Source organism: Garra rufa, chromosome 18, assembly GCF_049309525.1.
Source record: "Garra rufa chromosome 18, GarRuf1.0, whole genome shotgun sequence".
Taxonomy (NCBI): Eukaryota; Metazoa; Chordata; class Actinopteri; order Cypriniformes; family Cyprinidae; genus Garra; species Garra rufa.
In genome coordinates this window covers 23,788,289-23,812,221 of record NC_133378.1, presented here as the reverse complement: position 1 = coordinate 23,812,221, position 23,933 = coordinate 23,788,289, and the positions used below count along the sequence as shown (strand labels likewise).

General features: G+C 36.5%; 1 protein-coding gene across 1 annotated transcript; it reads left to right on the top strand.

Moving 5' to 3' along the window:
- Positions 1-1,224: 1,224 nt before the first annotated feature.
- On the top strand, positions 1,225-21,774 carry ano11 (anoctamin 11). The gene is made up of 23 exons (XM_073823397.1): positions 1,225-1,639; positions 4,411-4,528; positions 4,621-4,814; positions 4,891-4,998; positions 5,094-5,230; positions 5,313-5,370; positions 5,803-5,913; positions 6,007-6,172; positions 6,476-6,566; positions 7,045-7,141; positions 8,875-9,018; positions 9,848-9,985; positions 10,104-10,202; positions 10,339-10,441; positions 10,704-10,815; positions 10,914-10,968; positions 12,673-12,770; positions 14,392-14,528; positions 15,604-15,809; positions 16,110-16,252; positions 16,574-16,664; positions 18,228-18,359; positions 21,212-21,774. Exons 1-23 carry the CDS (start codon positions 1,508-1,510, stop codon positions 21,233-21,235), a joined length of 2,694 nt encoding a protein of 897 aa, XP_073679498.1. The 5' UTR covers positions 1,225-1,507; the 3' UTR covers positions 21,236-21,774.
- Positions 21,775-23,933: the final 2,159 nt, after the last annotated feature.

The following is a 23,933-nucleotide window of genomic DNA, read 5'->3' as shown; positions in this document are numbered from 1 at the left end:
CATCAGTGAGCCTTTGAACCTGAAGGTATCACAATTCTAGATCATTTCAGTTATTAAAAAAAAAAATAATAATTTACCCCCCCAACCTCTTTCTAAGAAAAGCCTAATATATCTAGTGCTATTTTCCTTTTATGTGCAGATATATTCAAAGAGGCATGCAGATTCAGTGATGATGGGAAAGGATCTAAATCTGTTTTGATGCAAAAATTTATTCTGTATATATTGGACCCATATTACCAGTTATGTTCTTGCTTTCCTCATAAATACTGGTGAATTTCTGGCAGTGCTGCTTTTTCAGTTATTCTTGCGGTTTACATCAATGGACAGAAGGTGCTCAAACCCTCCTCCTTCTCACTTTAACTGCCCAACCCCTTCTCTTTATTTCTCTCCCCCCTCTGTCTGCACTGCCGCAGTAACATCAAAATATTAACACACCAGAGAGACTGGGGGGATGGGATGGGGGCCTTGTCATGCAAAAATAATCACATGGTACATACAGAGATTATTTTTTTAAGTCATTTGTCTCACTTGAATAGTGAGAAATATGAGCTATTTATGGCTATCAGCCAAGCATGCAGCACTTAAGACTGACCCAGAAGTCTGCAAATACCATCCTAATGGCAGATTTTAATTGCTGTTAAGTGCTAATGATCAGTGCAAGACATAAATATACACAATGCAAATAACAGCAATGCAGCTAAAGCAGGGCAAAGCCTGGAGCAATATTCCTCTGTGACTCAGCCAATTTGTTCAGGCTAGGACAATGTTTCAATATTCAGTGTGATGTTTTACTGTTTGAGTCCTTTCACTAAAGGGTTTTGGACTGTGATGGTTCGTCTTTCCAATAGATTTTTTTTTTTTACCTTTTTTTGTGTTTCCTCTGAAACACACAATTTTGTGTGTCTGTAGACTGTCTGAGACTGGATTTATGTGTAATCCTAATGCATTAAAAATGTGATCATCACCTCAGAGACTCAAGCTTATAGTGCTAAGTGAATGTCTACCTGTACATGACGCTGTGTTTTGCTTACTATAACACATAGGAAACAGGATATATGCATTATTGCTGTAATGTGTGTTTACATGTGGTTTTCCTTGCTGAAAATGAAAGAATAGGCTCGTATGCCAGAGGATTTACGGTAAGTGTCCCTCTAGAGTGCTGAGGAGATGCAGTGAATGAGAGAGAGAGGGAGAGAGAGTGCAGAGATGCTGCAGCCCCACTTCTGCCCTTGTGTTGTCTCATCCGCTTATAGAGGCACTTAGTGCATTTCCTCTGTCTCCTCTCTTTGCCTGCAGTCCTTCTTTGGGAGGGAATGCACTTATACTTCTATGTCAAATTTAATTTATGTGCATAATTTATTGGACGCTGATGTTCTGCAGGAGTGCCTGGACTGGAATGTGGGACTGTGTACATGCATCAGTTGTGCTGAAGCTCTGAATGTGTGTTAAACAACCTAGTCTCTTCTAGTTCCACCTCAGCGTTTGATTCTGGCTGTCTCTGATTATCATGCTGAAGAAGAGGAACCCTGAGGTGCTGATGGACCGGGAGGTTCTGCTTGATCTGGACTACAGTGGCGAGACGCATGGTCCAGACAGTTATGGGAGCCTGCAAAATGGGGGCTTCATCCCTCCCAGATATGTGAGTGTACTGATCTGTGTTGTTCAGCATTATGTACTAATGCGCACTTTATGAGATACATTTGTTCATCAAACCAAGAGTTCTAGTTTCAGTGTGTAGCAATATCATCAAATTCATTGCAGAGCTGTTGGATTGTGTGCTAATTGCTGTCTAATTAGCACATGGCTTTGCTGTTTGGCAACCTATGTCCTCATGTAGTGTTTTGTTATGTAAATACAGTATTATAAAGGATGTTTTAAAATAGTTTAGGTAATGGGTTAAATCCTTAATTGTTTTACCTGTACTATTTCAATAAAACAAAGTACTGTTGTCATTTTCGTCAGATTAAAAGGTTAGATGCAAACTTTCAGTTCTTCAATTTGACTGGCTGAGCGGCTGGACTTTTCACTGTTTGTATGACTCCGCTTGTCTGTTCGCACGTTCTAGACAGACTGCCAGTGGTGATTTTTCCAATGACTCTTTCTGTAGGTTACATCTTTACACCAGTTGGTGGTAATAAGTGACAGTCTTTATTAATGAGTCATTTAAATCAGTGGTTCTCAATCCTGGTCCTGGGGGACCTCTGCTCTGCACATTTTGCACGTCTCCCTTACCTAACACACCTGTTTGAGATCATCAGCTCATTAGGAGAGAGATCCATGAACTGAACTAACAAGCTGAAGATCTCAATCAGGTGTGTTAAATAAGAGAGACATGCAAAATGTGCAGAGCAGGGGTCCTCCAGGACCAGGATTGAGAACCACTGATTTAAATCATTCACTCAACCTATTCTTTCAAAAACGCTGATTCATTTCATTCTTTTCGCATTACACAACTGTTTGTCATCACTGATGTTATCTCCAGTCAGAACACACTATAAACTGAAGGACGATGCACAAATAGATCAAAATATTTAATGCCGGCTTCAAACTACCCTGATTTTCCACTCGTCGACAGGTAATGGAGTTCGAAGACAAAAACAAATTCAAATCAATGCTTTTTCACATGAGTGATGATCGCTATGATATGTGTGAATGTTCAAAGGCACAATCTGAGACAAATGCCAATGCGTTGCCATTGTTCGTGAAATATTTTAAGGTAATTTTGACCTCTACATGCGTTCAGCCCTGATTTTCCACTCGCTGACAGTCTGAAAAATTCACACAAAAAAATGAAAATTTGCTGAAAATTTACTCCCCTTCAGGCTATCCAAGATGCCTGTTCATAGCTGTTTTGCAGGTTGGTTTTAGAGGGGTTTTGACTACTTCACTAGCTAGTCAGGCTGGTCTTAGCTGGTTAGGTTACTAACCAGCTTAACCAGTTCAGCCAGGCTGGTAGACCAGCTAAAACAAGATACTTCCATCTTAAACTAGCTGAGAGCAACTAGCTTAGACTGGTTTTAGCTGGGATTTTTTTTCCAGCAGATTTGGAGGAACGAGAGTTCAAAATGATAAAATGTTCAAACAGCTAATATAAACAATACAATAGTTAATTGTGAAGCAAAAATCTGCATGTTTGTAATAAATGTATTTTTTTTTTTTAGCCTCAAACCATTATTTCCAGTTAAAATAAGAGTCCTCCCTTTATAATAATGCTTTCTTCAGTGAGAAAGTCGTCTTATCTGAATCAGGAGAGAAATATGTGCAGATCAAGCACTGTTTACAAGTGAAAATAATCCTGAACAATTTTAAACAAATATATTGGTGGATTTTAATTTGAATAGGCAACAGGGGATGGACTTTTTCACTGGTGGAAGCTGTGCTTTGGAGGGACTCATGAACAACTATCACAATTATTTGGTAAAATAATTCATATTTTGCAGATTCTGCAAGGTGAACTTTTGACTTCACCTGTGGCTGCTTTTAGCTGGTCTCTCAGCTTGGCTAGGCTGGTTAAGCTGGTTTTAGCTGGTTGTTCCAGCTGGTCTCCCTGACCAGCTAAGGAAGTGGGCAAAAACCCCTCTAAAACCAGCCTGCTGACCGGCTATAACCAGCTTAGGCTGGTTTTAGCTGTTTTTTTCAGCAGGCTTATTATGACTTATGAACTTCAAAGTTAAAATGGTGGGTTTGTTTCTAACAAACATGCAGCTTTTTGCTTCACAAGGCATTAGTTTATTGATGGACTAGAGTAATGTGGATTATTGTGATGTTTTTATCAGCTGTTTAAACTCAATAAAGAGAAAACCATTAGAAACAACATGGTAAGTACATAAACTGCAGTGGGTCCAGCAAGTGATGTAATGCTTAGATGAACAAACTAACTCATCTGCATCTTGGATGGTCTGAGTATTTTCAGAAATTTGGGGTGAACTATTCCTTTAAGGTAGTTTGCCGACAAAAGCCTTAAATCGGAGGCAAATCTGCGCTGGTTCACATGAGTGATGATGAAAAAATGGCTCAAACCAGTCTAATCTGGTTGGCTGGTTTAAGATAGAAGTAGCTGGTTTTAGCTGGTCTCCCAGCCTGACCAGCTAAGACCAGCCTAAACCTAAGCCAAGAAAGTGGCCAAAACCCCTCTAAAACCAGCCTGCTGTCTAGCTATGACCAGCTAAAAACCTGCCTACCAGCTTAGGCTGGTTTTAGCTGTTTTTTTTTTCAGCAGAAATGTGTGACTTTTCAAAGATGCGATCTGAGAGATGCGCTGATGCATCGCAGGTACAGCGTTTATCAGGTTATGTCATCCACAGACGATTTCTACTGATTTTCCACTTAATACTATTTTACTAACATAGACAAAATGATAGAACAATAGTTTCTTTGTGTTGCTTAAATATATTTATGTTGTCATAACAGTTGAACTCTGCAGCTAATGATGAGGATGAAGACCCCATATATGTTCATTGTGAGCGAACAGCAAGCCCACCTGTTCAGCCCCCAGGCAATTACTTCAGAGACGGCCAAACAACAATAGGTAATGGTTTGATAAAAGCGCTATAAAAATGAAATCCACCAGCTGCATTGCTGCATATGTAGTCATATTAAGCATGGTCACTCTTGTTCCAGACTTTGTGCTGGTGTGGGAGGTGAAAGTGCGTCGCAAGCGTCGAAGTCGGGGACAGTCGCAAGGAGAGGCGGCAGAGGCGACAGCAGATGCAGCACAGGAGGAGAGCAGGTCAGAGAGAAGAAAAGCTCAGCTGGCCCAATGGAGGGACAAATTCATCCTGAATGTACAGAGTGCTGGACTGTTAATGGAAAAGGTTCAGTCATTAGGTTACTTTACTGTCATTTATGGTACTTACTATGCTGTTTCTAATGATTTTCTCTTTACTGCAGGAGGAATCATCCAGTGTAAAGAAGACTATACACTATCTGAAGCTCCATGCTCCATGGGATGTGTTGGTGTACTACGCTGAGGAGTTATGTCTTCGAGCACCTCTGCAGGTTAGAGCTTTTTTTTTTTTTTTTACATTCAAGAGTGCTTGAAATAACACTAGAATTGAGCTCTAAAAGGAGTTTATTCATATGTTCACTGAAAGGCACAGCCTCACCCAGACTTCAACACTTCTGCTCGAGTTCTTCAGAAGCTCTGGGTGCCGAACATCATGAAAGACTCAGTCCCCAACCGTCCTGTGGACTACTACACATGTGCCTTCCGCAAGTCCAAAATGGAAAAGTTAGGCTTTTTTTTCTATATGTGTACTTCATCTACTTGCAGAAACAGATTTGTAAACATAGCCATTTACTTTGACTTTCAGATTTCTGGGCTCTGATGACCGTGAACACTACTTTACCAACACACAAAGACACCGTATAGTGAGTGTGCAATGAACAGCCATGAGAAACAGCAAAACTGGAAATCACATAGTTGTGATATTGTAATAAATGATTACATACAATAACATTCAAAAGTTTGGGGTCAGTAAGATTTTTTCCCCGTGTTTTCCAATGTTTTTTAATATTTTAAAATTTGTATTTATTCCTGTGATGGCAAAGCTGAATTTTTTATCAGCCATAACTTTAGTCTTCAATGTCACACGATCCTCAGAAATAATTTTAATATGCTGATTTAATGCTTAAACATTTCTTCTGATTATCAATGTTGAAAACAGTTGGTGTGGTACTTAAATACTTATTGACTTTCTTAAAGAATCTTACTGACTCAAAAGTTTTGAATGATAGTGCATGTGATGGAGTATTGAATAATTGTAAGTGGATGATAATTGCTTACACCTGTGCTCATCGCAGGTGTATGAAATCTTAGCAAGGACTGTGTATGGCAGGAGGAAGCGAGCAGAAGTTGGAGTCGCTCGTCTGCTGAATGAGGGAGCTTTTACGGGTGCATTCCCTCTGCATGAGGTTAGGCACAGGACATTATATACTGCAATGTGCTTCAAATGTGTCTTAATAAAAGTACATCTTGATACACTGAGCTTTTTTCCTTCTTTTAAGGGTCCTTTTGAGCTCCCAGGTAGTGACATCCAGCTTGATCAGTTGAACAAGAGGCAGGTACTGTATCACTATTGGTCCAGCTGGTTAAAATGGTATAAGTACCAGCCTCTGGATCACATCCGTGAATACTTTGGAGAGAAGATTGCACTTTATTTTGCATGGCTGGGTGAGTAGGCACCATTGCTTTTATTTATATTTCCATTTTTTTGTGGTATCTTGACATTGCAGTAATGTATGTTAAAAATGTATTTTTTATACATTTCATATAATATAATTGTATATATTACTACTAGTATAGAGTTGTTATTAATATAATCATATAATTGTTATTAAATTATATGAAATTAAATGATATTATATGTCTCAACATTATATAATTCGAAACCCTCAGCATTGGCATTGCCAGTGTCATAAACCACAAAATTATGAATTAAAATAACCAATAATTACCTAATTCTATTGTTCACAGGATTTTACACAGCCTGGCTCTTGCCTGCTGCATTGGTTGGGACGTGTGTCTTTGTTTCGGGTATTTTGACAATGGGATCCAATACCCCAGCGTAAGTGTCTCCAGTATTATCGATTAACAGTGTTTCAGCTGCAGCACTGTACTTCCTTCAGCTCTATATGACTCACACATTTAGTGCTTCTCTAGGCTTTTTCACTGCAATCAGAAATAATGTCATATCAATGGGCTTTATGACCTTTATTTGTTGCTATAGCAACTGTTGACCGCATGTATTTGAAGGACTAATAGTGATGGGTTGGAAATATTTGCTGCAGTTTACACCTCAGAATAATGAGAGAACAAGAGACCATAAAAGATACAAAACTAGAAGCATTGTATGTGTATCTAAATGCTATAAGCATTCATTTGTATGTTGTCTCATAAAACTAAAATGTTGCTTTTAGTAACTGCACTCTTACTATTGTACATTCCTACTAGAATTTTCTTTTTCATACCTAAAAAACACAGGCTGTATGTTTGCTTTAGTTTTAGATTTACTATTGTTGCCTGTTTCCATTTACCATCTACAGGAAGGAAATCTGTGAAAGTGGAGGACTTTATCTAATGTGTCCTTTGTGTGAAACCTGTAAACCCTGGAATATATCAGACATCTGTCCCATGGCCAAGGTAATCATCTCTGGCTCGAAAGCTTCAGTTTAGCTGGATATGAAAGACACACTATTGTAGCATTTGATACAGTGCCTTGCGAAAGTATTCATACCCCTTCATTTTTTTTTTACGTTTTTTTGTTGCAGCTTTGTTACACTGCTTTAAATTACTTTTTTTTCCCCCAGATCAATCTACACTTTATACACAATAATAACAAAGCAAAAACAGATTTGAGAACTTCATACCCTTAACAAAAAGTAACTCAATACTTAGTTAAACCACCTTTACAGCCTCGTGTCTTTTTCAGTATGATGCAACAAGTTTTGCACATCAGCATTTGGCAAATATCTGCCATTCTTATCCCCACCCTTCACCTTTCAAGCTCTGTTAGCTTGGATGGAGGCTGGCAGACATTTTCATGTTTCTCTAGAAATTTTTGATTGGGTTTAAGCCCAGGCTGTGTCTTGGCCACTCAAGGACATTCACAGGGTCATTGTCCTGTTGGAAGGTGAAGCTTCTGCTCAGTCTGAGGTTCTGAATGCTCTGGACTGGGTTTTCATTTAGGCTATCTATGTATTTGCCTTCTGCCTGTCTATGCCTTCTACTCTGGCAAGTCCCTCAGTCCCTGTCGCTGAAAAACAGCCCCAGAGCATGAGGCTGCTACCAACACACTTCACTTTTTGAATGGTACTCTGCAGGTGGTGAACAGTGCCTGCTTTCCTGCAAACATTATGCTTGGATTTGAGGTTCATTAGACCAGAGAATCTTGTTTCTCACAATCTGAGAGTTCTTTAGGTGCTTTGTTGCAAATTCCAAGTGGGTTTTCATGCGTCTTCACCTAGGATAGGATTGAGTCTTGTCTCACCACAATAAAAGCAGGATTAGTGGAGTGTTGCAGTGATGTTTCTCCCATCTGTATATATGATTATGGAGCTCAGCTAGAGTAACCATCAGCATCTTGGTCACCACTCTAGCAAAGGCCCTTCTCTTTCAGTTGCAGAGTTTGGCCAGGAGGCCAGCTCTAGTAGAGTCCTAGTTGTTCCAAACACTTTCCATTTTGGATAATCGATGCTACATTTTTTTTTTTCTGAACCTTCAATGCAACAGAATTTTTTTTTTAAAGCTCTTCCCCAGATGTGTGGCATTGACGCAGTTCTGTCTCTAAGCTCTACAGGCAGTTACTTTGACATCAGGACTTGGTTTTTGCTCTGCTATGCATTTTCAGCTGTTAGACCTATTGAGAGGTGTGTGCCTTTCTAAATCATATTTATTTAAATGAATTTGCCACATGTTAACTCCACTCAAAGTGTGGTAACATCTACAAGCGATATGAGTGCTCCTAAGCTAAAATTGCAAGTTTTCCAGAAAAGGGTATGAATACTTATGCAATGGAATCATTTCTTTTTTTTTTTTTTTTCTAAAGAAATTTCAAAAGCTGTTACAAACCTGTTTTGTGCTTTTGTCATTATGGTGTGTGCAGTGTAGATTGATGTGGGGAAAAAGTAATTTAAAGCAGTTTAACATAAGGCTGCAACATATCAAAACATGAAAAAAAAATTAAGGGGTATGAATACTTTTGCAAGGCACTGTGTGCTTGTATACAGTAGTCTATGGAGATGTGTATGGAGTTTGTTTTTTTTGTCTTGTAGTTTTTGAATTGTAATATGGTTGCGACTAGTTATACAAGAACAGGAACGATTGGAAATATAGTACTTCCCGCTTGCTTGTGGTTACTCTCAACTCTCCTTTAGGTGGGTTACCTATTTGATCATCCCGGCACTGTCTTCTTCAGTGTGTTCATGTCTTTGTGGGCTGTCACGTTCCTGGAGTACTGGAAACGCAAGAATGCCACTCTCGCTCACCACTGGGACTGCATGGATTTCCAAGAAGAGGAGGTTTGACATTTCTTACATTTTTTTTTTTTTTGTTGTTGTTGTTGCTTTTTTCAATTAAAAAATATTTAAACATTATGAAAGCCCTTAAGGGCAAGTTTTGATTTTTGTGTTATTTTTTATTATTATTATTGTTATTATTTTTGTTGAAATCAGAAGGGATGAAAATGTGATGGATCATTGTTTTTTTTTTCCTCTCTTTTTTATGCAGCTGAAAAAATTTAATATTGTATAGGAAAGATTCAAGAAGGCACTGTCTTTACAATACGAACATGTTAGGTATTTTGCTTCAAGATGTAGAAAATGTGGCTTGTTTTAAGGATGTTTGGATAGGTTTACTTTAAAACAGGACAAAATAAATTTTGTTTGCCCATTTCTTGTTACAACAGAAAAGAAGACACTGTCCTTATTTGACGAAAAAATAATATTGTTCATATTTAAAATTATTCTACGATAATTTTCAGAGGCCAGATTTACTAACAGCTTCATTAAAATAGTACTCTCAGGATTTACTAAAGACACGCAGTGAAGAATTAGTGCTGAAAATTGTTGTTTTTGCACCTGACCTTATTGAATATGCATTTGTAGGAGTTTCCCTTTCAGACACAAAATTTATAGGAGGAGAGGATTAGAATAAATCACGCAATGCACTTGCCAAATTAGTGGTATTTACGCCATTATTTAATGCTCTTTTAGAGCAGATGGTAATTTGTGCTGTTCTTGGTAGATTGCGCTGGTCATTATGGAAATTTGCCCTGTAAACCTTGCCCCAGAAGAAAAAGTTCTTCTTGTGTTTTAATTTTAACTTTTTTTTTTTCAAATAAATAAACAGGAACCACCACGTCCTGAGTTTGCTGCCATGGCCCCTGCAATGGAGGAAAACCCAGTGACAGGAGTTAAGGAACCCCACTTTCCTGAAAAGGCCCGGATTTCACGCATGCTTACTGGCTCTATGGTCATTGTTGTAATGGTGAGACCCTCTGGAGTTGTTAGAGGTTTAATGGAGCTAAAAAATTTTAATTGGGAGATAATGTGTCATAATTGTTCATCCAAAATTGGTTCCTCTTTCTCTCAATTTGCTTTCCCAGCTGTGTATAGTAATGATCTTCTTGGTCACAGTGATCATATACCGCAGTATAGTGAGCGTAATGATGTTTGAAACCGGGAGTTCTGTTTTGCGTACTCAGGTGGGCACCCCATCGATCTGCATTCAATTAAAATATGAGATAACTTGCCGTACTGCACCATTTCATTAATCTTCTCTGCACCTGCAGTAGCTTTTGAACTCTGAATCCACTCTACACACACATTTCTTTCTTCCAGGCTGGGAATATAGCCAATATCTCCAGCAGTTTGGTGAACCTGGCTTTGATCTTGCTGATGGGGCAGGTCTACACAGCCCTGGCAGAACAGCTCACTAAATGGGGTAGGCTTCCTGCACACATCAGACCCCATAAAGCAACACATGCCCAGGGCTTTAAATCAAATCAGGCCAGTGTTGCCATTTTCTGTGGTTCAGGGTAATGAACCTGCCCATCCACACTTGCTTTGAGAATCAATAAGCCATTAGGACTCTAGTCCTTAGTCCTGAATTCTGAGGCAGTTACAATAACACTTTAAGACACACACATGCCATCAAATAAGTCTCATTTATCTTGTTTCTCCAAATATGGCTCTTCCTGAAACAGAAATGCACAGGACACAGACACAATATGAAGACGCCTTTACATTTAAAGTCTTCATCTTCCAGTTTGTCAACTTTTACTCATCGCCCTTCTATGTAGCCTTCTTCAAGGGCAGGTAATCTTTAAATTAACCTAGCAGGACAGAGCAATCTTTTGTGTCATCATTTTCTGGATCAAAGCTTTCAGTGCACTTTCATTGCTCTTTTATTGCAGATTTGTGGGCTATCCTGGTCATTATGGCACACTGTTTGGAATGCGGAATGAGGATGTGAGTGCTTTGCCTTTATATTTATTACAGTTTAGTGGTCATTACACAACAATATTTTGAATGAAGATCAAATCAAATCAGAGTCATGTGTTCCAGACAGCCTTGTAATAAAGGCAAAACTTCCACTATAGGTTGCACTGTATATGGAATGGAAGTCAAACAAAATCATTTACACTACTTTTGAGACGTTTAGGGTCAGTGAGATTTATTTGTTTATTTAAAAAGCAAGGATGCATTAGATTGAGCAAAAGTGTGAGTAAGTTCCAAGTAATGCTGTTTACATGAACTTTCCATTCATCTTTAACATTGACAATAACAAGAAATGTTTCTTGAGCACCAAATCAGCATATTAGAATGACTTCTGAAGGGATCATGTGACACTGAAAACCGAAGTAATGGCAGCTAAAAAATTCAGATTTTCATCACAGGAATAAATTGCATTTAAAATATATTAAAATAGAAAATAGTTGCTTTAGATTGTAATATTTCCCAACATGTCTATTTTACTCAGAGTTTCAAAGTCTTAGATTTAGTTATATCAAATTTAAGTCCATAAAAATCTTAAATGGTACAAACTCTTATTTCAAGAGGTCTTAAATTTGGGGACGGAAAGCCAAGAATTGTGATATGGCTTAACATAACGATAAAACTTCAAAAGCTATGCATTCATTGAATAAATATGCATGCATGTTTCGAAGTCAGGTGCTGCGCTGCTTTGTGTACCGCAATTACTGAGAAAAACTGCATTATTTCTGCTGTTCCAAAAGCGCCACCTGCTGACAGAGAATGAATTATTAAAAATTAGCATTTTTAATAAGCCTTGTTTTTGTTCAAACCAAAGTGAAAATCTACCTATGTTTTTACGGCGCAAACACGCAGAGTTGTAAATGTGAACTGGTGGACTGACAAGAAGATAATGCATTATATGTGACCCTGGACCGCAAAACCAGTCTTAAGTTGCTGGGGTATATTTGTAGCAATAGCCAAAAATACTTTGTATAGGTCAAAATTATCGATTTTTCTTTTATGTCAAAAATCATTAGGATATGAAGTAAAGATCAGTAAAGTTCCATGAAGATATTTTCTAATTTTCCTACCATAAATGTATCAAAACTTAATTTGGGATTAGTAATATGCATTGCTAAGAACTTCATTTGAACAACTTTAAAGGCGATTTTCTCAGTATTAAGATTTTTTTGCACCCTCAGATTCCAGATTTTCAAATGGTTATATATCAGACCAATATTTTCCTGTCCTAACAAACCTTACATCAATGGAAAGCTTATTTATTCAGCCTTTAGATGATGTATAAATCTAAATTTCGAAAAATTGACACTTATGACTGGTTTTGTGGACCAGGGTCACATATGCATTAATGTATTGATGGATGGTAATTGTTGAAATTAATATAATAATTGATACTTTTGATGGTTTAAAAAGGTTTAAGGGCTGAAATGTGAAGTTTATCAATTTATGAAAACTTTGTTTTTGTGAAAACCCGTATCTGCACTGTAAATCCTGCTTTTTACGTGTTACCATAGACATTGCTATATCCTGCTCATATGGTATTCATTTTATTTGTGCAGGTCTTAAATATCTTAAAAAGTCTTACATTTGAACTTCAAAATTCTGAACAAATGCAGCCTCTGTAAGCATAAGAGATCTGTTTCAAAAATATTAATAAATGTTTTTCTGTTGTTGCAGTGCGGACCAGGAGGATGTTTGATAGAACTGGCCGAGCAGCTCTGCATCATCATGGTGGGAAAACAACTCATCAACAACATTCAGGAGTTTGTCATCCCGTACGTGTCTTCCTTAGAGTTTGACTTTTCATCAACTAGTCACATTTGTTGTAGCTGCACTTAAAGTACAAGTTCACTTCCAAAATAACAATTTCCTGATAATTTACTCACCCCCATGTGATCCTTTCGTTCTTCAGCTGGTTTTTGAGGAAAACATTCCAGGATTCTTCTCCATATAGTGGACTTCAGTGAGGATCAATGGGTTGAAGGTCCGAATTGCAGTTTCAATGCAGCTTCAAAGGGCTCTACACGATCCCAGCCAAAGAATAAGGGTCTTATCTATCAAAACATTTGATCATTTCTTAAAACAATAAAAATGTATGTACTTTTTAACCACAAATGCTCGTCTTGCACCAGCCTGATCTCACACATTACATAATCACGCTAGAAATGTCACACGTGACAGGCAAAAGTACTGACCCAGTGTTTACAAAGCGAACATGCAAAGAATATTGGACACTTTCAAAGTCGGAAAAGAAAATAAGATGGAGTTTTTCATCCTATCCTACCTTTTTGAACTGAAACACAAAGCCAAAGAACTAACCGCACTTGACCTTACCAGCATGGTTACGTAATGTGTGAAGTAATGCAAGATGAGCATATGTGGTTAAAAAGTATAGAAATAGTTTTTTTTAGAAAATGACCAACTGTCTTTTTTACCGCATGACCCTTATTCCTGCCCTTTGAAGCTGCATTGAAACTGCAATTTGGATGTTAAACCCTTTAGTCCTATTAAAGTTCACTATATGGAGAAAATCCTAGAATGTTTTCCTCAAAAACCTTAATTTCTTTGCGACTGAAAACGTAAAGCATGAACATCTTGGATGACATGAGGCTGAGTAAATTATCAGGAAGTGAACTTATTCTTTAAAAGCTTATGATATTGTAGAGCAAACCACATAGCATTTGAACTAAAAGACTAAGAAGTCTCAATACTGCAGAATCAAAATGATTTTATTTGGTCCTCTGAGAAAAGCAAGTCAGCATTGTGGGCCAATGCTGCATAGCTGGCACAGCAATCTTCTGTGGAGGTGTATGTGTGGATCAGGCTTAGCCTACATTGTGGAAAAGATATTGAATAATTAATAAACATTCTAATGAACATTTTAAAATGCAAAAACATTTCTGTGAGTTAAATTTATAGGTAGGGAATATAAAATATTAATTTAGATATAAAACAAAAGTCAATTGTAAGTCCCTTCCATCAAAGACAGGCTGTGTGCTTTCATGCTGGAGTATGAGAATAAAAATGTAAAAAGTGTAAATGTGAGCATGAATGGCTGTCTTTTTGAATAGTGATTGATTTGTATATTGATTCATCTGCACATATCACTGTGAGGTGCAATGAGCAGACAGATGACTGTATCACTGCCAGTACTGCAGCATGTCTCTCCTCTCAGGCGGTTTAGCAGGATAAATGCTACATAGGAGAAGCTTTTAGCACTCTCTTATCAATAATGCATCACCAGAGACAAACTCAGGCAAAATCGTATCTTTCCAAATGAGCACAGTTCTATTTTAGACCCAGAAATAGTCTCAGTAGAGCCATCATCATCAACATCAGAACACTGTCTATTGCTTCAGCTGGCTCATTCTCACTTTCCCTCTCTCTGCTTTTCAGTAAAATAAAGGCCTGGAGACAGAAACGAGCTTTATCATCTGTGAAAAAAGCCCAGAAGGCAGAGGAGCCTAAGCGCTGGGAGCAAGACTATGAGTTGATTCCATGTGAGGGGCTTTTTGACGAGTATCTGGAGATTGGTAAGATAATAATATTTCACTTTTTAATGAGATTTTCATTCCAAGTTTCTGTCAAAAATTGTATAGCTGCTGATGCTGAAACATCGTGGACCTGTATTTCTTGAGGGGCACTAGTGGCAGTTCTGGCTCACTTGGTGTTCAAGACAAGATCAGACATGACAAATAAAAAACATTTCTAACAGCCTAGACCATTATACAAGAGTAAAAAGTTTGAGGATAGTAGGTTTTGAGCATAAGTGAGCAAGTATTTCAAACAAAACAAAATCTTATTGACCCTAAACTTTTTAAAGGGATAGTTCACCCAGAAATGAAAATCTAATCTTTATCTGCTTATCCCCAGGGCATCCAAGATGTAGGTGACTTTGTTTCTTCAGTAGAACACAAACAAAGATTTTTTGTCAGTCATATAATGGCAGTCAATGTGACCCATGACTTTGAGAGTCAAAAAAACATACACAGACAAAAACCAAATAAAACCCTGCGGCTCGTGACGATACATTGAGGTCTTAACACACAAAACAATCGGTCTGTGCAAGAAACTGAACAGTATTTCTATAATTTCACAACAGCCAGCGGTTGACAAAGAGCAAGCAACCATAACTTCAGTCGATCAGGCTGAAGAAATACTGTTCAGAAATACTATTGTAAGAAATACTGTTCAGTTTCTTGCACAGACCGATTGTTTCGTGTGTTAAGACCTCAATGTATCATCATGAGCCGCAGGGTTTAATTTGGTTTTGTCTGTGTATATTTTTTTGACTCTCAAAGCCATGGAGCCCATTGACTGCCATTAAGTGACTGACAGACAAATCTTCGTTTGTGTTCTACTGAAGAAACAAAGTCACCTACATCTTGGATGCCCTGGGGGTAAGCAGATAAACATCAAATTTTCATTTTTGGGTTAACTATGCCTTTAACAGTAGTATTTATAATAGTGAGTTTCTCTCAGACCATTGTAGACAAACATGTCAATAACCATGCAACTCTATTGTAAACATTAAATGGATATGACACTTTTGTACAGTTGCTCTTGCTACACTTGTAATTCATTTTTTTTAATCTTCATTTCTGCCAGTCCTGCAGTTCGGCTTTATCACCATTTTTGTGGCGGCCTTTCCTCTGGCTCCTCTCTTCGCCCTGTTGAATAACTGGGTGGAAGTGAGGCTGGACGCTCATAAGTTTGTGTGTGAATACCGAAGACCCGTGGCAGAGCGAGCCCAGCACATCGGTGTGTGGTTCATCATACTGGAGGCGCTGTCCCATGTGTCTGTCATAGTCAATGTGAGTGCCTACAAAAATTATAAGTCATATTTTTAATACATAAAATATCAAATTAGCTAAATCTATTTCATGGTATTTTCCTCCATTGTCAATAGTGTAGTGATGTATGAAGCTCACAGCTCACACAAAAGTCAGGCATCTTGCTCCTTGTCAGCAGAGTAAAATCACATGACCAATTTAACTTGGTACTTTTGGGTCATTTTTGGTTTGTGAAACCCAAATGACTCCACTTGTTACATTATCTAACATTATCTTCTTCACATTATCTTCAATGATTCACAGTTGCTTGTTTTTCTACAGGCCTTCCTCATTGCGTTTACCTCAGATTTTTTGCCTCGCCTATTGTACCAGTACAAGTTTAACAATGACCTGCATGGTTATGTCAACTTCACACTGGCTTACTCTCCACCAAGTTATAACTACTCCAGTCACACCGTCTGCAGGTAACATTGCTAATGCTATTTTATGCAAGAAATCTGAAATCAGGCTCTCTTTTATCAGTTATGCATTGTAAACTTGTTTTCCCTCATTCAAGGATGTTGTTACATTTTTATTCAGTGGATTATTATAATTTTTTATAAATGTGTAAGCCTTGTTGTGATGTTTCTCAGGAGTGTCTTGGCTGTTGTTCTTTTTTGCAGCAGAAGGGAAAATTGTTAATCAAGGCAGTGAACCGTAAAATTGTAGCTGTCAGCTACAGCTATTGGATTTTCTTCTCTTGTGGTCATTTTTTTTTTTTTTGTCATGACTTTTCTTGTTGTCAGATATAAAGCATTTCGAGATGAAAATGGAAAATACACGCTGGTGTATTGGGAGCTTCTGGCTGTAAGACTAGGCTTTATCATTGCCTTTGAGGTGATCATCAATCTTTTTCCTGCAAACCACATCATAGTCATATTCTTTTGAGTTTCAGCTTCCTAATATACTGTGACCAATTTAAAGTCCTCATGAAAAAAGTTTCCAGTTCGAGCTTTAGTGTTTCTGGAATTTTTTAATTTTTTTTAAATTAAATAAATAGAGGTTATATTGTGCAAACACAATCAGGAGAACAGTAAAGAGCATCACACATTCAAGGGGAAAACAATACATAAACTAATTAAACAAATGTAATATATGAATAAAGTAAAATATATACACTACCAGTCAAAAGTTTGGACACACTTCCCCATTCTCTTTAATGGGGAAGTGTGTCTAAACTTTTGACTGGTAGTGTATGTATATGTGTGTGTATGTATATAAATTATAATTAAATTAGTAAATGAATGAAAAAGTAAAATGAAATGGAAAAACATTGATAAGTGGGGAAAAGTGATTTAAAACATGTAAATAATATTACTAAAAAAACTTTTTTAATTATCATTAATTACATAAAGAGATTTTAAAAGTCAGTCTGTTGCAAATAATAATATAAGAGAGAGTGGGATTTCTGAGTATCATGTTTTACTCAGAAATATCTCAAATTATGAATGTAAAATGGGTTGCTGATGGCAATTTACGTTGTCTGTACACTACCAGTCAAAAGTTTTTGAACAGTACGATTTAAGAAGTCTCTTCTGTTCACCAAGCCTGCATTTATTTGATCCAAAGTACAGCAAAAACAGTCAAATTTTGAAATAGTTTTACTATTTAAAATAACTGTTTTCTATTTGAATATATTTTAAAATGTAATTTATTCCTGTGATTTCAAAGCTGGGTTTTTAGCATCATTATTCCAGTCTTTAGAGTCACACGGTCCTTCAGAAATCATTCAAATATTCTGATTTGCTGCTCAAAAACATTTATTATTATTATGTTTAAAACCAGAAATTTTTCTAGTTTCTTTGATAAATAGAAATTTCAGAAGAACAGCATTTATCTGAAATAGAAATAGTTTTATTTTTTTAATTATAAATGTCTTTTATCATCACTTTTGATCAATTTAAAGCATCCTTGCTAAATAAAAGCATTAATTTATATAAATAAATCACTTTTTTTATTTCAAATAAATGTTGATCTTTAGATCTTTCTATTCACCAAAGAATCCTGAAATGTACTCGATTGTTTTAAATATTGATAATATTAATAATGATAGATGTTTTTTGAACAGCAAATCAGCATATTAGAATGATTTCTGAAGGATCATGTGACACTGAGAGTAATGATACTAAAATAAATTACATTTTAAAATATATTGAAATTAAAACGTAATTTTAAATAGTAAAAATATTTCTAAACTTTACTGTTTTTGCTATACTTTGGATCAAATAAATGCAGCTTGGTGAGAAGAAGACAAAAAACACAAAAATCTTACTGTTCAAAAACTTTTGACTGGTAGTAATGGTTTAATGACCTGACTGCTTACAATCTCTTAATTATTATCTAATAATTATTTCCATTTTGTGGTCACCTTAATAACTAAGTGTGTGTACCCATTCCCAGCATGTGGTATTCTTCGTCCTGCGTGTCATTGACTGGATGGTTCCAGACATCCCCGAGTCCCTGGAGCTGAAGATCAAGCGAGAGCGTTACCTGGCTAAGCAGGCTCTGGCTGATAACCAGGAGGCCCTGCTGGTGAGTAGCTTTAGGTGATGTTAGTGCACATACTGTCATCCACACCCTTCTCTGCCCACTCATAGTGAGCCATGTTTGTTCTCATTACCGCTCACACCAGAGAGCTCAGAAACTGAGGTTGCATCTGAAAGCTTAGGCAGCTGACCTGATGTCTCACTGCCTTATCAGGCAACAACTCTGCAGGCAGCGTTTGTGCACAAAACTAATTTCGGCCAGTCTTTTGAGGCATTGTAACAGTTTATTGATCTGCAACAAAATAGTGATTTGGTGAACTAAGCAATTTAGACACAAAATAACCACCAACCACAACTTTTGAACATCATTTTTATTTTTTAGCTAAGGTGTCACAGAATGTAATGCACAGAAATATCAAAGACAGTAAAGGATACATCTATGCTGCCTTCAAAAATACATCAGATGAAAATTTCAGGTGACATGAAATGAAGCTAACATTTGATTCAGACATGCCTTGATGTCTTCCTACCTTGGAGTACGTCCTTCCATGTCTGCATTTTCTACTTTTCAGAGACAGCCAGAACTGTTTTTAACATTGTTAATATTAAGAAATATTTATTGAGCAGCAAATCAGTATATTAGAATGATTTCTGAAAGATCAGGTGACACTAAAGACAGGAGTAATACATTATTTTAAAGTATATTAAAAACAGAAAAGTGTTTTATATTGTAATAATATTTTACAATATTAATGTTTAATCCGTGTTTGTGATCAAATAAATGCAGCCTTGATGAGTATAAGAAATTTCTTTCAAAAACAAAATATTTTAACAATCCTAAACATCTGAAAGGTAGTGTGTAGTGGTATTTAGGGAAAAGTTCACTTTATTTAAATAAATGTCATGATAAATTTCATGGTATTTTTCTCCAATTTGCTATTTCTTTTTATTTCTATTCCCCTTTATTGTCACAATTTATATTTTTTTAAAAAATGAAATGAACATGTGACATAGTTCCAGCACTCTAGTAAAAGTGGAGCAGAGGCCTTGGTATCAACGGTACTTTTTTTTTTTTTTTTTTTTTTACTGCCCTGATTTATGTACTCCACATATTCTGTAGAGTAAAAGGGGGGAAAAGATCAAAGCATTTTCAACCCACTTTTCTGGAAAAAATGTGTTAGGATGATGTTCTGCTTTTGCTTGAGGTCAGAGTGTATATTTGGCTATCTGTACTGAATTCTGAGCAATGACGTAATCAAATATTCAAGATTATGGGGAACCAAATGTAAAAGTTTAAAAGTCTGCCATTGGATACTGATCAATCACCATTCTAAATATTGCCAGGATTTCAATGTTTGTGGTGGTTATGGCCCTGTTCTATTGTATTTTAAAATGTATTTTACCTGCTTTAGTTTAGAAACAGACCTGGCTGTCTTTTTGTCCTTGATGGTGTGATGTGTATGTCTCAGTCTTCTGACTAGGTCCCTGTGTTTGTCTTTTTCCCAAAATATTATGTAGTTGTCCTTGGATATTAAACTAAAATAGGGATAGCTCATCCAAAAATTACAATTCTGTCATCACTTTCTCAAATTGTTCTAAATCTGTATGAGTTTCTTTGTTTTGTTTTTTTGAGGACAAAAGAAGATATTCTAAAGAATGCTGGTAACCAAAAAGTTGCTGGTAGCTATTATGGAAGCCTGTTTCCAGCACTGAATTAAAAAAGGTAATTGTGACTTTTTATCTCACAATTCTGACTTTTTTTTCTTTCTCAGATATGGGATTTAAGCTTGCAGCTGTGAGAAATAAAGTTGCAACTCAAATTTTTTTTCTTAGAATTACGATTTTATTTCTCAGAATTGCGACTTATAGCAACTTGAGAGATATAAACTTGCAATTGCGAGTTATAAAGTCAGAATTGCGAGATATAAACTCACCAAGTCAGGATTGCTGGTTTTTTACTTTAATTCTCGCAATTGTGTTTATATCTTGCAATTCTGATTTTCTAACTCGCAATTGTGAGTTTATATCTGACAATTCTGAGTTTATTTCTTGCAATTGTGAATTTGTCACACAATTCTGAGAAAAAGTTTGAATTGTGAATTCTGATTTTCTAACTCGCAATTACAAGTTTAGCCTATATCTGACTTTATAACTCACAATTGCGAGTTTATATCAATTTTGACAAGTTGCAGTTCTATTTTTTTTTCCTTAAAATTGCAACTTGTGAGATATAAACTCACATTGTGAGTTATAAAGTCAGAAATGAGGAAAAAAGTTAGAATTGTGAGTTTATATCTGACAATTCTGACTTTATTTCTCTCAATACTAACTTTATAGCTTGCAATTGCGAGTTTATATCAAACAATTCTGACTTTATTTCTCGCAATACTAACTTTATAACTTGAAATTGCAGGTTTATATCTCAGATTTTGTATTGTATTGTCACGCAATTCAGATTTTCTAACTCACAATTGCAACTTTATATCTTAATTCTGAGATTTTATATCAAGCAATTCTGACGTTGTAACTCGAAATTGTGAGTTTATATCTCACAATTCAGAAAAAAAAAGTCTAACAGTATTTTTTTATTCAGTGGCAGTAACAGCCTTCCATAAGCCATTGACTTTCATAGTATGGAAAAAAATAAAAACCTCAATAAGTCAATGGCTACCATCAACCATTTGGTTACCACCATTCTTTAAAATATTTTCTTCAGTGCTCAGCAGAAGACAAACTCATCCAGGTTTGGAGCAACTTGAGAGTTAAATGATAACATTTTATTTTTGGGTGAACCATCCATTTAATACAACTTTGACTAATGGATGCCTCTAAACAATATATTTCTTTCTTTTTTCTTCTTATTTCTCTACTTTTCTCCTTGTATGCTGGTCCTTGAAGCAAGCGAAGCGCCCCGCTACATGAGACTGACCTGCAGGGCAGGGGCTTCTCCAGAAGGGGGCATAGTCGCTAAGAAAACACTATACACGCTCAGAAGTCACCAAGAGGACTTGTTTTGAAAAAAAATGCACTTGGACTGAAACTTGTGTGCAAAGTAGATGTGTGTGTGTGTGTGCGTTTGTAAGCATGCATTTCAAAATGTAGAGGTCTATGCCAAAATTGTTCACTACCACCTCTACTTTATCAAATGGCTGTTTACATACGACGTCCTCTGCAAATATACTAAGACACGTGATCACCTACACATCTCACTCTCTCTGCACTTCCGATAAATTATATATTCCTTTTCGGATTTAGTGGCAGGACAGGGAGGTTTGCTTTTCTACATTAATACAAAAGTATATATTTGTACTACTGACAAAATGAACATTGTGAAAGACATCAAGGAGCCTCTTCTACATTGTGTTAGCGCAAAATGCTTCTGAATAATACCGTAATATGTTTGCATTTGTCATGTCTATCTCCGGGCTGTTTAAGGAATTATGTTTTAAAATAAAGCTAGTTTCAATAACCATTCAAAAAGCACTCAAGTGTTTACATGCTGGAGGACAGGATTTAAAAGCATAGCTCAGCCAAAAATGAAAAACTCACGTCACGCGAATAAATAAGCTTTCTTTGTTCTGTGGAACACAAAAGGAGCACGTTGACTAATGTTCACCATTTACTGAAAGTGGATGATGAGCAGGGGCTGTCAAAGATCATAAGTGGTTCATAAGATGTGTGCATTATATTCCAAATCTTCAAAATAGGGCTGAATTATTTGGCCAGTTTATATCTCGCAATTCTGATAATTAAGATTTTATTACCTCGCAATTACCAGTTTATATCTGACAATTCTGACTTTATTTCTCACAATTGAGCTTATACCGTGCAATTTTGGGAAAAAGTCACAATTGTGAGTTTATATCTCTCAATTGCGAGTTTGTATCTCACATGAGATACAAACTCACAATTCTGAGATATACAGTCAGAATTGCAAGAAAAAAAGTCAGGATTGCTAGGTTTTTACTTCATTTCTCACAACTGTGAGTTTATAGCATGCAATTCTGAGAAAAAAGTTAGAATTGTGAATTTATATCTCTCAATCCTGATTTTATAACTTGCAATTGCGAGTTTATATCATGCAATTCTGACTATAACTCGCAATTGCGATTTTATATCAAGCAATTATGACTTTATAACTTATTATTATTTGGCCAAAAAATAAAAACTGCAATGTCTGATTTAAAAAAAAAAAAAGTAATTGAAATTCAACATGCCTACTTTTTTTTAATGCTCAAGGTTTGCTGTGCTTGTTTGTAGGGCTGCAAAATTTGGCAAAAAAAAAAAAAAACTGTGATTATATGACCATGTCTTAAAAAAACAGGCTTAAGAGCGCTTCACATTACATATTTGGAAATATTTTTGGTGCATGTTGCATTCTTAAATGCACATCATAACCAAGCCAAATAGTGCTTACAAAGATGAGTTTGTGTGGACCAGCATTTCCTGCAAACCAATCAGCTAGAATCACTGGATCATGAGCTGCTCATAGTTTTTGATTTAGATTTTTTTAAAATTATTATTAATTTTGCAGCCTTTCTTAAAGAGATAGTTCACCTAAAAATGAAAATTCTGTCATTAATTACTCACCCTTATGTGGTTCCAAACCCGTAAGACCTTTGTTCATCTTTAAAACACCAAATAAGATATTTGGAATGACATAAGAGCGAATTATTAATGACAGAATTTTCCTACCTGGTCTTATAATGAAAATGTACCTCTGGGAACTTTCTGCGAAATACGTACCAATATACACTGCAGTTTCCAACAGATATGAACACTAGAGGCGGTAAAACAGCAAGCACCTGCAATCGTTTTCGTACGCAGTTATGATTACAGCTTCTTATGTTTCGCTTTCCGGATGTAACAAGCTTGCTCGGTAGCTCAGCCGGCACAGAATTGGACTTAAGATGCGAAATCCTTGGGTACGAATCTTGTAAAAAAATGACTCACGATGAAAGAGCTGAAAGATGAGAGATTGAAAAACAAGCTAAAACGGCATGCTTGCAATTTGCGTTTTTACGTCACATTCGCTTCTCATCATTCTTTCAGGTAGGTTTAGCGCTGATAGTACACCATTTTAAAACATCACTGAGAATTAGATTTATAGTGCCACTCAGCGGACATTTCAAGTCAGAACTGCGGTGACGCGTATAAAGCCAACGTCACATAAAACGTACCATATGTACGTCTATCTGTTCCGGGGGAAAAACTAACACTCTTTTTAGCACCACCCAGTGGACATTTCACATTGAATATGTCACAAAGTGTACATGGTGGTTCGTATTGCACATCTTGTGAAAAAATTCCAAGGGGTACATTTTCGTTAAGCGACCAGGTTGGAATTGTATAGAAAACAGCAGTTTGAACATACTTCCAAACATCTCCGTTTGTATAGAAAAAAAGAGTCCAGTTTGGAACAACATTAGGTGGAGTAACTGATCCCAGAATGTGATTATTTTGGCCAAACTACCCTTTTTAATTCCTAGTTCCTCCTGTCCTGTCGAACAATGCCTAATTGTGCAAAAATGGTTGGCTTGAACAAGGATGAAAATGATATGCTTGAACAAGTTAGAAAGGTGAACAAGACAACACTAATACTAAGCCACTGAAGTTCTGT